The sequence below is a fragment of the Ailuropoda melanoleuca genome, chromosome 4 (genome assembly GCF_002007445.2).
Source record: "Ailuropoda melanoleuca isolate Jingjing chromosome 4, ASM200744v2, whole genome shotgun sequence".
Classification (NCBI taxonomy): domain Eukaryota; kingdom Metazoa; phylum Chordata; class Mammalia; order Carnivora; family Ursidae; genus Ailuropoda; species Ailuropoda melanoleuca.
The window spans coordinates 12,758,704-12,770,583 of record NC_048221.1 but is presented as its reverse complement, the minus strand read 5'-3'; the positions used below and the strand labels follow the sequence as shown (position 1 = coordinate 12,770,583).

Below are 11,880 nucleotides of genomic sequence, written 5' to 3'. Positions count from 1 at the left end.
TGCCAGGGATGCAGAAGGGGGCAAAATAGACCAGGGTCCAGCCCCCATGGGCCATCAGTTGGCACACCAACAAGTGTCAGATAATGAAAAAGGTAAGGAAGAAAACTAGAACAGGAAGAGGTAGAAAGTACCAGGAGTGGAGCGGGATCAGGGAGGTGATGTTGCACCAAGACCTAAAGCAAGTGAGGGCCCACACCATGCAAAAACCTGGAGAAAAAATAATACTGGGTCATGGGCACAGCACACACAAAGGCCCTGAGGTGGGAATGTGTTTGACAGGCTCCAGTAGAGCACGAGGTGGGAAGGTGAATGAGGGGCAGACACAAGTAGGTCTGGAGCAGGGAGAGCTGCAGCTACAGGGAGAGGGGTGGAGAGGTGACACACCCGAGGCACCCCACATGGGGTCCCCAAGCCTGTTTCATCATGTCCCTCTGCTTCTTGGCACCCCCATTCTGGCTTCTGCCTGAAACACTGGGGTCACAGCCACCTGCTGTTGCCCAAGCTGGGCTGCTTTCTCCACTTTTCTTCATGTTTCCGCCCTGGCCCTGTCCCACTTCCTCACTCGCACATCTGAGTGACCGACCCAGACAAGATGTTGAAGGAAACTTCACTTTCTGTGGTTTTGGCTTTGGGGTTTCAACCCCCACGGCCTGATCAGGTGCCTCTGCGGGATGTCCCCAGCCCAATGCTCAAGCTCGGCTGCGGGCCCCCATGAAGCTCGCAGGTGGGCCATGTGCAGTCACGCTCTGGGAAAATGCTACAGCCCCGGCCCATCACAGACCGAGGCATCTCGCCACATTCAAGGCTCTGAGAAGGCCCGCAGCAGAGCAGGACACAGAGGCTGCCACTGGCCTTATGTGTGCAGGGAGAGCTCAGCCAAGTGTGTAGTGGGGCTGAATAGTGTGCCCCTAAAGATATGTCCCCAGGCTACTATCAAAAAAAACCCAAAACACATGTTGGTAAGGATGTGAAGAAATTGGAACCCTTGTGCGCTGTTGGCAGGGATATAAAATGGTGCGGCCGCTGTGGAAAACAGTATGGAGTTCCTCAAAATTTAAACATAGAATCACCACATGAATCAGCCATTCCGTTTCTAGAAATATCCCCGAAAGAACTGAAAGCAGGGTCCTTAGGTACCTGTAGCAGCTCTATCACAACAAGCAAAGTGTGGGAGCCCCCGCGTGCCTGCTGACAGATGAATGGGAAAGTATGCGGCATTTGCACACACTGGAATATTCTTCAGCCATAAAGGGGAAGGAGGTTCTGACCCAGGTTCCAACATGGAGGAACCTCGAGGACATGATGCTGAGTGAAAGCCACCAGCCACAAAAGGACAATTACTGTGTCATTCCACATATGGGAGGTGCCCCGAGTGGTCAGATTCATAGAGACAGAAAGTTGAATTGTGGGTGCCGGGGGCTGGGGGAGGGGAGAATGGGGAACTGTTTGGTGGGTGCAGAGTTTCAGATTTCCAAGAGTCCTGGGGATGGACGGTGGTGACGGCTGCCCAACAGAGGGAACGTACTTAATGCCACTAAACTGGACACTTGAAAATGGTTAAGATGGTAAATTTTGTTACGTTTTTTTAACACACACACACACACACAGAGGATATGTCCCCTGGAACTCTGATTGTGACCTTATTTGCAGCTGTAATTCTTAAGGATTGAGAAGAGTTCACCCCGGATTTAGGGTTGTCCGATGTCCACTGGTAGGTGTCCTTACTAGAACAGGAGCAGACACAGAGGGACACAAGGGAGAAGGACACATGACAAGAGCAGCAGAGATTGGAGTGATATGTCTACAAGCCAAGGACAGCCGAGCCACCAAAAACCAGAAGAAAGCATGGGACAGATTCTCCCTCAGAACCTCCAAAAGGATCCAACCCTGTGGACACCTTGATTTCAGACTTCTGAGCTCCCGAACTGGGCGACCATAAATTTTGTGGTCCTTTGCTCTGGCAGCCCCGGGAAGCTCATCCAGGGCACCCCATCCCTGCCCTCCCCCCGCTGGGCCAAGGGCTTCGGGCCACATGCTCAGCCTGGGGATCCCTGCTCCCGCTGCCCACCAAGGACCAGGAGACAGTGGAGACTTCAAACAAATGTTCCCTTTAATATCTGGGCTCCCAGACCATGGCCGGTGGGCTGAGCACCCCCCCGGGCAGGGCTGGCGGCCGGACCCTGGGGCCTTCCCGCCGCACCACGCAGCTTTTTGAAAATGAAGCCTGGAGTGGTGGCGGCAATGGGCCCCAGCCCAGGAAGGTCCCGGCCCACGAGGGCCGTTTGTGGTCCCCGCCGTGGTGTCCCTCGGGGCCAGTTACAATGTGGAATGCTTCTCAAAGGGCACAGTCAGGAGTCCGGCTGCTGCCTCGTCCAGGAACCAGCAAAGTTTCCCGGTGTGGGGCTGGACCAGGGCGGCGGGAAGGGGGTTCTCCTCCTTGTCCTCCAAAATGCGCTGCATAGAAAAGGCAGGAGCGTGAGGCCCCCCCGCACCCCCAGCACCCCTCAGAGCTCCCGAGTCCCCCTCCATGGACAAGACTCTCCTACTTTCGAGATGGGATGTCGCCCTTCCAGCTGTCTTAGCTGCAAACAATCGGCAGGCCCCTTCCTTTTCTATCACACGTGACTGCCGAATGCGGGGGTCAGCACGCCTGCCCTGCTCAGACCGGCGTCGCTCTGGCGCTCTGCGGATCACACCCCGTCTCTGTCACGACTGCTCAGCTTTGTTGTTACACAGCAACAAATGGGCACAGCCTAGTCCCGTGAAGCTTTATTTACGGACGCTGCAATCCAAATTTCGTTGAATTTTCACATGTCAGAGAATATTCTGCTTTTGCTTTTCTTCCCATCCCCTGTAAAATCCTTCTTGGCTGGTGGGATTTGTTCCCGTGAGCTGTGGTGTGCTGATCCCCGGATGTGACCTCGCGATTAGTGGGAATCCTAAATACTGCTTTCAGATAGCTGGGCTGGCCCCATGCACTCTGGGAGGTCACCTCTATTCCCACCCCCATTGTACAGTTGGGGAAGCTGAGGCTTGGGTGGCCTCATGTGAGTGTACTCTGAGCTAAAACGGCCTAGACTGACTCTCAGGAGGTCTGTAGGGAGGGGCCCTCCCAACCCACCTTGCAGATGGGAAAGTTGAGGCTTGGGGGCATGTGAAGTGGCTGCCCAAGGCCATGCTGGGCATCGCTGGCAGGGACGCTGGTCTACTGGATTCTTTACGGTCTGCACCCTTAACCCCAACACCAAGCCACCCCGTGAGGCTCAACGGTTTGGGAGGACAAATTATTAATTGTTCATTTTTTTAAAATATTGCCAGTTTCTTCCATAGTTGGTCTTTTCAAAGATGGAAATTAAAATGTATTTTTTATTATTTAGTTTACTTTTAATATCTTATTCTATATTTTCCTAAAATATTATGTATAACTGTCTCTTTTTTTTCTTATTCCTCCGTTTATATTTACTCCTACTATATAATTTTCCTCCCTGATTAGTTTTGCCAGGGGTCTATCTTTGGGATCTATTACCAATAAGCTTTTAAGAAAATTAACCAATTCATTAATTTCTTTTTCAAGACTTTTTTTTTTTTAATTTGAGAGAGAGAGAGAGCACGTATGACCAGGGGGTTGGGGGGGAAGCAGAGGGAGAGGGAGACAGAATCCAAAGCAGACTCCTCACTGAGCGCAGAGCCAGATGTGGGGCTTAATCTCACAACCGCGAGATCACTACCCCAGCCTAAACCAAGAGTCAGACGCTTAACACAGAATCACTCAGGTGCCCCTTAATCAATTCGTTAATTTCTGATTTTAATGTCATGTATTCCTTCCATTGACTTTTTCTAGATTTATGTTATCGTTCTTTTTCTTAAGTCTAAAGTGCTCAGTTTGCTTATTTTAACAATTTTTTTATTTAATAATTTTTTTAAAGATTTTATTTTTATGTAACCTCTATATCTCATGTGGGGCTTTGAACTTACATCTCCAAGATCAAGAGTTACATGCTGTACTAATTAAGCCAGCCAAGCACTCCTACTTAATAATTTTTAAAACTGCCTTTTCAAAGCTATAAATTTACCCCTGAGTGCAGCTTTGGCCTCATCTCATCAATTTGATTTCATAATTGTTTATTTCTAGCTAGCCTGTAATTATAGCTCCCATCTCCCCTTCAACCCAAGAATTACTCAAATACCTTGGGACCCAGTGCTTCCAGAACAATAATGTCTGGGGCCATATTCCATCCCTGGGCCCACATGCCTTTGACCTACTTGGGAATGGGGCCCTCAGCCATTACCTTCAGGACAGCTGCCTTGCCTTCTCCAGTTGCCACGAAGATGACAGTTCGGGCTGCGTTCAGCACAGGAAGTGTGAGGGTCACGCGCTGTGGTGGTGGCTTTGGGGAGTCGCTGATGGGGGCTACAATCTTCTCCCGCTCCTGGGGGAGGGAGGCCCGGGATGGAGACAGGACAAGGTCACTTCAACTTCTCGAGCTCTCACACACATCTGGTGCGGTCCATCCATCATTCCATCCCCTCCTACTGATCCTGTGGTACTTGATCTAAACCCTTGTTTTAAGACAGGTGAACTGAGGCTCAAAAGGGTTAAGCCCAGCCAACTGGCAGAGGCTGACTCAAACCCCACTGTGGGTGCCTCCTGGACCCCCAAAAGTGGCCCTCCCTCTGGAAGCCCCACGCAACAGAGGCCCGTGGGTGTGCACTCACCTGCAGGAGGGGGTGGTCTGGGAAGAGTGAGCAGGTGTGGCCATCAGGACCCACCCCGAGAATTAACAGGTCAAAAACTGGAACGGAGTCCCCTTGGAAGGCCTGGGTGGGGGAAAAGACAGTCCTGCGAGGTTGTGGGGGGTACTCGAAGGGCACAAAGAGACAGTGGTCAGAAAAAGAATCCCAAGTGGTTGTAACACAGGGAGCCATGGTCAGCCTCACCTGCATGAAAGGGACTCTATGAGGTTCCACGTTTCACCCATCTGACCGGCCAAGAGTCTGGGGACACAACTGTCCCCAAGATGTGAGAACCCAGGCCCGCTCCCAGAGGGTCAGAAGCCGGGCCACCCTAAGGGACCCAAAGGTGGGGCTGTGGCCTCTCAGAAGGGTGATCCTCAATGGCATCTGTCCAGGGTGGGCCCGCATTTGCCAACCACCCCCTGGGGGGGACCCGCCACCCCTGGCGGGAGTTTTTGCTGGTGACAATCACCAGCAGGGCTGCTCCCTCACCGCAGTGTGGATGAGGACTCCCTGGGGCCACACCGGGAGGACTCACCTGTCTCAGCTTCTTGGCATAGTCCTCGGCCGCCTCCTCCACGGGCAGCTGGGGGTTAATGGTGATCACCTGGCTGTCAGGAATGGGCAGCCTGGACAGCAAGTGGGTCTGCAGCAGACGGAGGGACAAAGTCACCCAACAGCAACACATGGCTCCCAGAGTGATGAGGTCTGCACGGGTGACCATCTGGATTCTCCGGGTGAGGATGCCTCCAGGACAGGACCATCATTACCCCCATCTCCTGTGTGAGTTGGATTCCCAGTGGCATTCCGCCAGGAGTCTTTCAAGTCCAGCCTGATTGGGGGCCTCCTGGCCCCAGCCTGCACCTGTGTGGCCATACCACAGCCCTGTTTCAAAGCCCCCAGGGTCCCCTGCACCTCAGGATAAAACCCAGCCCCTCTCTGCCCTCCATGAGGCCCTGTGGACCTCGCCACCCCAACCCACACATAAGCCACTGCCCTTGCCTGGGAAGCTCCTATGCGTCCTTCAGAGCACCTCCTCCGAGCAGCCACCCCTGCCTGCACCTCCCCAACACTGCTGCTTGGAGGCACCATGTGATGGTGGTGAGCGCTGACTTCTCTTCCGGCTGCCACTACAGGGTGTCCCTGCCCAGCATATAGCACATATCCCGGCCTCTGAAAGGTGGATTTAATTTCTGTGGAAACACCTGGAGTCAGGCCTCCTGCAAGGTGGAGGCCTCTAGCCCTCTCCCTCATCTCCCCAGATGAGCCTTTCATCTGCTCGGGGGGGGGGGGGACACTGGTGACCCCCATCGTGGTGCCTCCCTTCACACAGGATCTTGGCATCCTGTGCCATGGAGACAATGCCAAGCTGAGCCACAGAGGGAAAGCAGGAAGCTGCAAAAAATATTGTATTAGAAGGGGCACGGGACAGGGACATGGAGTAAACACGCGAGACCACATAGGGCTCCCTGCCCTGAACACTGGCCCGAGGAGTAAGAGCTCTGTACTGAGGGTAATGGGAAGCCAAGGAGGGTCTGTGAGCCAAGGAGGCAGGGTCAGATCTGTTGTTGGAAAGACCTCTCCGCTTTGTCCAAGGTCCCCGTCGAAACACACCCTCAGGGATTACACTGAGCAAAGCCAGTGGGGAGTCTCGGTGCCCTATTTCTGTCAGGTGATCTTCTCCTTAGCTTCCCTTCCCCTTCAGGCTCAGAGTCATTCCCTCATCTTCCTCCTCCTCCTCTGGCTGGGCTCCTGCCAGGGAGCCACGGGCTGGAGTGTCAGTCAGACAGGTTCCTGGAAGTAGAATGGCTGGTTGATCGGACAGTTTCTCTCTTAACATTCTGCAGGCACTGAGGAACCATCTCCAGGAAGAAGGCAGCCCCGGCGAATCCTCCGCCCAGACGAAGCCCCGGCCTCAGCGGCAGAAGACCCATACAGCACACAGGGCAGCTGGAGAACATTCCCACTGAGAGAGCCCCCAGGTACACCGGATCCATTCTTGAGGACAGAAGCAATCCTGTGTGCCTGTACTGGGTGGACTCGTGGCCCCCAAGATTCATGGCCACCCAGAACCTCCAAATGAGACCCTATTTGGAAGAGGGTCTTTGCAGATGCCATTAAGATGACTTCACAGTAGGCTAGTGTGGGCCCTCAATCCAATGACTGGTGTCCTTATAAGGAGAGGACACAGAGAGACTCAGAGAAGGCCATGAGGAGACAGACGCAAAGACTGGAGGCCAAGGAACACCAGGAGCCCCCAGAGGCTGGAAGAGGCCAAGGATCCCCGCCTTGAGCCTCCAGAGGGAGTGTGGCCTTGCCAACACCTGGATTTCAGGCTCTGGCCTCCAGAACTAAGAAAATAAATTCATGCTGTTTTAAGCCACCCGATCTGTGGTCCTTTGTTAGGGCGGAGGGGAGGGGGGGAGACTCACGTGACTCCCCTCCCAGGGGAACTGGCAGGAGCAGCAATATTTGCCCCACATTTGTTCCCATGGCATCACGTTTGCCTCTGCCATACCCTCTGCCTCAGCCTGCCCCAGGCCAGGTCCTCACTCCTCCAGGCCACAGTGCAAACATCCCGGCCACTTTCTATCTCACACTGTTATCTTTTGTCCACACTGCATTATGTGAAAGCTCTGAGTGGATTTCCCTTATTTATTGCCCTGTGTGCTGGTGCCCGATGCTCCACTATGAGCCCCATGAGGAACTGCCCAGCACCCCACTGTCCCCAGCGCTGGATACAGGGGTACACAACGAACATCCCTGCAACATTTTTTTTTTTTTACTGTTTTGTTAGAATTTTGTTACTTGAGCAAGTACAGTTTGCCTAATTAAAAAAAGTAAAAGTTCTGGGGCACCTGGGTGGCACAGCGGTTAAGCATCTGCCTTTGGCTCAGGGCGTGATCCCGGTGTTATGGGATCGAGCCCCACATCAGGCTCCTCCGCTATGAGCCTGCTTCTTCCTCTCCCACTCCCCCTGCTTGTGTTCCCTCTCTCGCTGGCTGTCTCTCTCTCTTCAAAAAAGTAAAAATAAAAAAATCTTTAAAAAAAAAAGTAAAAGTTCTTCAAATTCATGCAAAGTTAAAAGAAAGAAACGTGAGCCCATTTTTTAATGAAGCTCTTGAGAAAGACACACAGGGAGGCCCCTGCCCCTGAGATGTATCCCGGGTGCTGTCTGCCCCCCCCTCCAAATCCCGGCTCCGCTGCTGGTCATCAGAAGACCCCGGCACACAAGCTCTCCTCTTCTGGCCCCAGTTTCTCCATCTGTGAACTGGAGGAACTAACAGCCCTGATCTCATAGGTTATTATGAAATTTCATGAGATGATGTGGATAAAATGCCTGGTAATCAGTAGACCTTCCTTCTTACGACAAAACAAACCAACAACAAAAAACGCCAGGAAATCATCAGCTCAAGCTTCTACGCAAAGAGAAGGCAACACACCCATGACCTGAATAACCTGAAGCTTCTGGCCAAGCCCGCCCCTTCCATACCTCCCTGGGCGTGTTCCCCACCCCCACCCCGCCCCGGTCTAGGGCAGGAGGAGTTGGCTCAGATGCAGCCTGGAGGACCCCAGGGTAGACCACGCCTCCTCCAAGCCTCAGTTTCCCTGATTCTATAGGACCTGAGGCCACAGCAAGATAACCAGCCTGGAGGTGATCAGCGCAAAAAGCTGCGTGTAGATCATCCCGAAGGCGTCCAGGTTGGAGATGAGAAAACTATAAGACCCAGGCTCCACACCAGATACCTCCCGCCTGGCCCTTCCCTCACTCTGTCCTTGCAAGCTACCAGGCTGGGACGCCTGAACTTCTCTAGGTCCCTGGAATGGACCACTCCGTTTTCACCTCCACGCCCTCGCCCAGGCCGTTCCCTCTATCTGGCCACCGGAGAAAGCATAACGAGACTTCAAGGTCCCTACCGGCCCACTCGGGTGGCAGTGGAGGTGGGGGTTCATGGCACCCGGCACACCAGTCCCAGATAGTGGCAGAGGGCAGAGTGTGACCCTATACAACCCCCGTGGCGGGGTGTGGGGAGGTGGGCGCGGCCTTCATGACCCCCGGCGGCCCCCGTAGTCGGGTGCGGGCGGTGGGCGCGGCCCTTTCGGCGTGACCCCCGGCGGCCCCCGTAGCTCTCACCCGGTAGAGACCGTACGTGCTCTCGGCGTGCTCGAAGGGCACGAGGCGCTCGTCGCAGAAGCCCACGGTCCAGCGCGCGAGGCTGGCGGGGCCGGCGGGGGCGGCGGCGGCGGGCAGCTCACGGGCGCATGGAGACGAAGGCTGCCGCCCGACAGGCCGAGCGCGAAGCGGGCGCGAGCCCCCGCCAGGCAGCACGCCGCCCGCTGCGCCACCAATTGCGCTAGCGACGCGCCCAGTTCCTGCGGGCTCGAGAAGACGGAGATGAGGTCCGAGGCCGGCGCGGCCATGGCGACGGCGGCGGCGGGGAGGCGGAAGCACTCCGGGCAGCCACCAGTGCGCCTGCGCGAAGGCAGGCCCTGCCACCCGGCTGTCAGTACCTTCGGGCGGCCGACTGCGGCACATGCGCAGTCCCACGAGTGAAGTCGCGGCAGGTCGATCCGGCGGTGGATCCGAAGAGGTCCGTTGATTATTTGCATGATGTCCCTGAGCTCTTCCCTGGGCTGGAGCAGGCGAAACCGGTGCGGTTGCTGTCAGCCTTGTGGTGTCAGGGCGGGGCCGAAGAGAGGACCCTAGAGCTGGGGTCCCCAAGAGGAGATTGAGGGGTGGGATGGAGGGAGAAGGTGGGAGATGTCCTGGAGGAAGGCACATTTTGGTGGACTTTTAAGTTGCTGAACCTTATAACATTTATCTTGTTGCCCTTTGTTGTCTCCCTCTTTAATTAAAAATAGGCTACCAGAGGACAGCGTTTGTTTTGTTCCCTGATGCCTCAAAAGCCCCCTTAACCATGCCTGGAGCAGAATTGGGCCTGAAAACATACCTGTTGAATTGCTTCTGCAAATGCTCCCTGAGGATCTCTGTGTTTCTCTCAGGATCCAGCGAGACCTCCACCCTGGCTCTTGCCTGGAGAAACTCCTAGAATGGGGCAAATGGGTCTTGGCTGATGAGAAAGGGTATTCCAGGAAATAGCATGGACAGAGAAATCTGGAAAGGAGAGATGCCCTGGTGGGCCTGGGGACCTGGGCCACTTATGGGGGTGGGGAGGATAATTCAGTAGCCTATAGGGGGAGGATAATTCAGTAGCCTATAGTAAGTGCAAGGAGACATGCATAGGTAGGACATCTTTAAAATCAGTAGCAAATTAAGGAAACAGTCCCTTTACGATAGCATCAAAAAGGATAAGATAGTAATGAATTTAGTAAAAGAATTGCAAAACTCACACTGAAAACTACAAAACGTTGCTGAAAAAAATTAAAGATGATCTGAATAAATGGGAAGACATCCTATGTTTTCGGATTGGAAGATTTACTATTGTTAAGATGGCAGTACTCCCCAAATTGGTCTACAGATTCAACGCAATTGCTATCAAAATTCAGACTTCCTTTTTTGTAGATATTGGCAAGCTGATCCTAAAATTCAATATGGAATTGCAGGAGGCCCCAAGTAGCCAAAATAATTTTGAAAAAGAACGAAGTTGGAAGACTCACGTGTCCTGATTTCAAACTAATCATAAAGCTGCAGCAGTCCAGTGTGGTATTGGCATGAGGAGAGCCGTAGCAATGGATTAGAACAGACTGCAGATATAAACCTGTACATCTGTGGTCAATGAATCTTTTTTTTTTTAAAGATTTATTTATTTATTAGAGAGAGTGCTGCATACAAGCAGAGGGAGGGGGAGAAGGGGAGGAAGAATCTCAAATGGACGCCACTCTGAGCGCAGAGCCCAATGTGGGGCTCAATTTCACAACCCCAGTATCATGACCTGAGCACCCAAGTGCCCCAGTGTGGTCAATGAATCTTTAACAAGAGTGCCAGGATCATTGAATGGAAAGAGAATGGTCTTTTCAACAAATGGAACAAGAGAGTCACATGCAAAAGAATGAAGTTAGACCCTGTAGTGGTAGAATAGTAGATTCCCCCCCCCCCCACCGCCCATCACCAAACATGTCTACACCGTAATCCCCAGAGCCTGTGAATATGTTGGGGGTTACTTGGCAAGAGGAAGTAAAAGTTGCAGATGGAATTAGGTTGCTAATCAGTTGTCCTTAAAATAGATGACCTGGATGGGCCCCATGTAATCACCAGGGTCCTTATAAATGGAAAAAGGAAGCAGAGGAGGGAGAACCAGAGGAATTACAGCTTGAGAAAGTCTCACTCACTCACTGTTGTTGGCTTCGAAAATGGAAGGAGGGGCAATGAACCAAAGAATGTGGGTGGCATCTAAAAGCTGAAAAAGGCAAAGGAAATGGGTTCTCTCAACCTCTAAAAGGAATGCAGCTGTGCCAATGGTTTGATTATAGTCAAGTGAGATCCATTTCTGACTTGTGACCTTCAGAAATGTAAGATGATAAATTGCTGTTATTTTAAGCGAGCAAGTCTGTGGTAATTTGTTACATCAGCACTAGAAAACTAATACAGATCCCCAACTCACACCATATACAAAAATTAAAATGGACTGGGGTGCCTGATTGGCTCAGAGCATGTGACTCTTGATCTCAGGGTTGTGAGTTCAAGCCCTGTGTTGGATGTGGGGATTACTTAAAAGCTTAAAACAAAAATTAAAATGGATCAAAGACCTCAATGGAAGAGTTGAAACTAAAAACTCTTAGAAGAAGAAAAAGGCATAAATCTTCCTAACCTTGCCTTAGACAATGACACCAAAGCACAAGCAACAAAACCAAATAGATGAACTGGACCTCATCAAAATGAAAAACTGTTCCAAATGACACTGGCAAGAAAGTGAAAAAACCCACAGAATGGGAGAAATTTGCAAATCATATATCTGAGAAGGGTCTAGTGTACTGAATATATTAAGAACACTCGCAACTCTTTTTTTAAAAAGTTCAATTTAAAAACGGGCAAAGGTTCCAAATAGACATTTCCCCAAAGAAGATACAAAATGGCCAATGACCACATGCAAAGATGTCCTGTCCATTAGCCATCAGGGAAATGCAAAGCAAACTGTGAGATACCACTTCACAGACCCACTAGGTGACTATGACACAAAAGAACAG

At 52.2% G+C, this 11,880-nt stretch overlaps 1 protein-coding gene across 1 annotated transcript; it reads right to left on the bottom strand.

Annotated features, from left to right (window-relative positions):
- Positions 1–2,088: 2,088 nt before the first annotated feature.
- Positions 2,089–9,204, bottom strand: PGLS (6-phosphogluconolactonase). Its single transcript, XM_019797187.2, is given in 6 exon segments — positions 2,089–2,454; positions 4,290–4,430; positions 4,717–4,818; positions 5,273–5,380; positions 8,870–9,006; positions 9,009–9,204. Coding segments are annotated over 6 exon segments (774 nt in total). The 5' UTR covers positions 9,157–9,204; the 3' UTR covers positions 2,089–2,316.
- Positions 9,205–11,880: the final 2,676 nt, after the last annotated feature.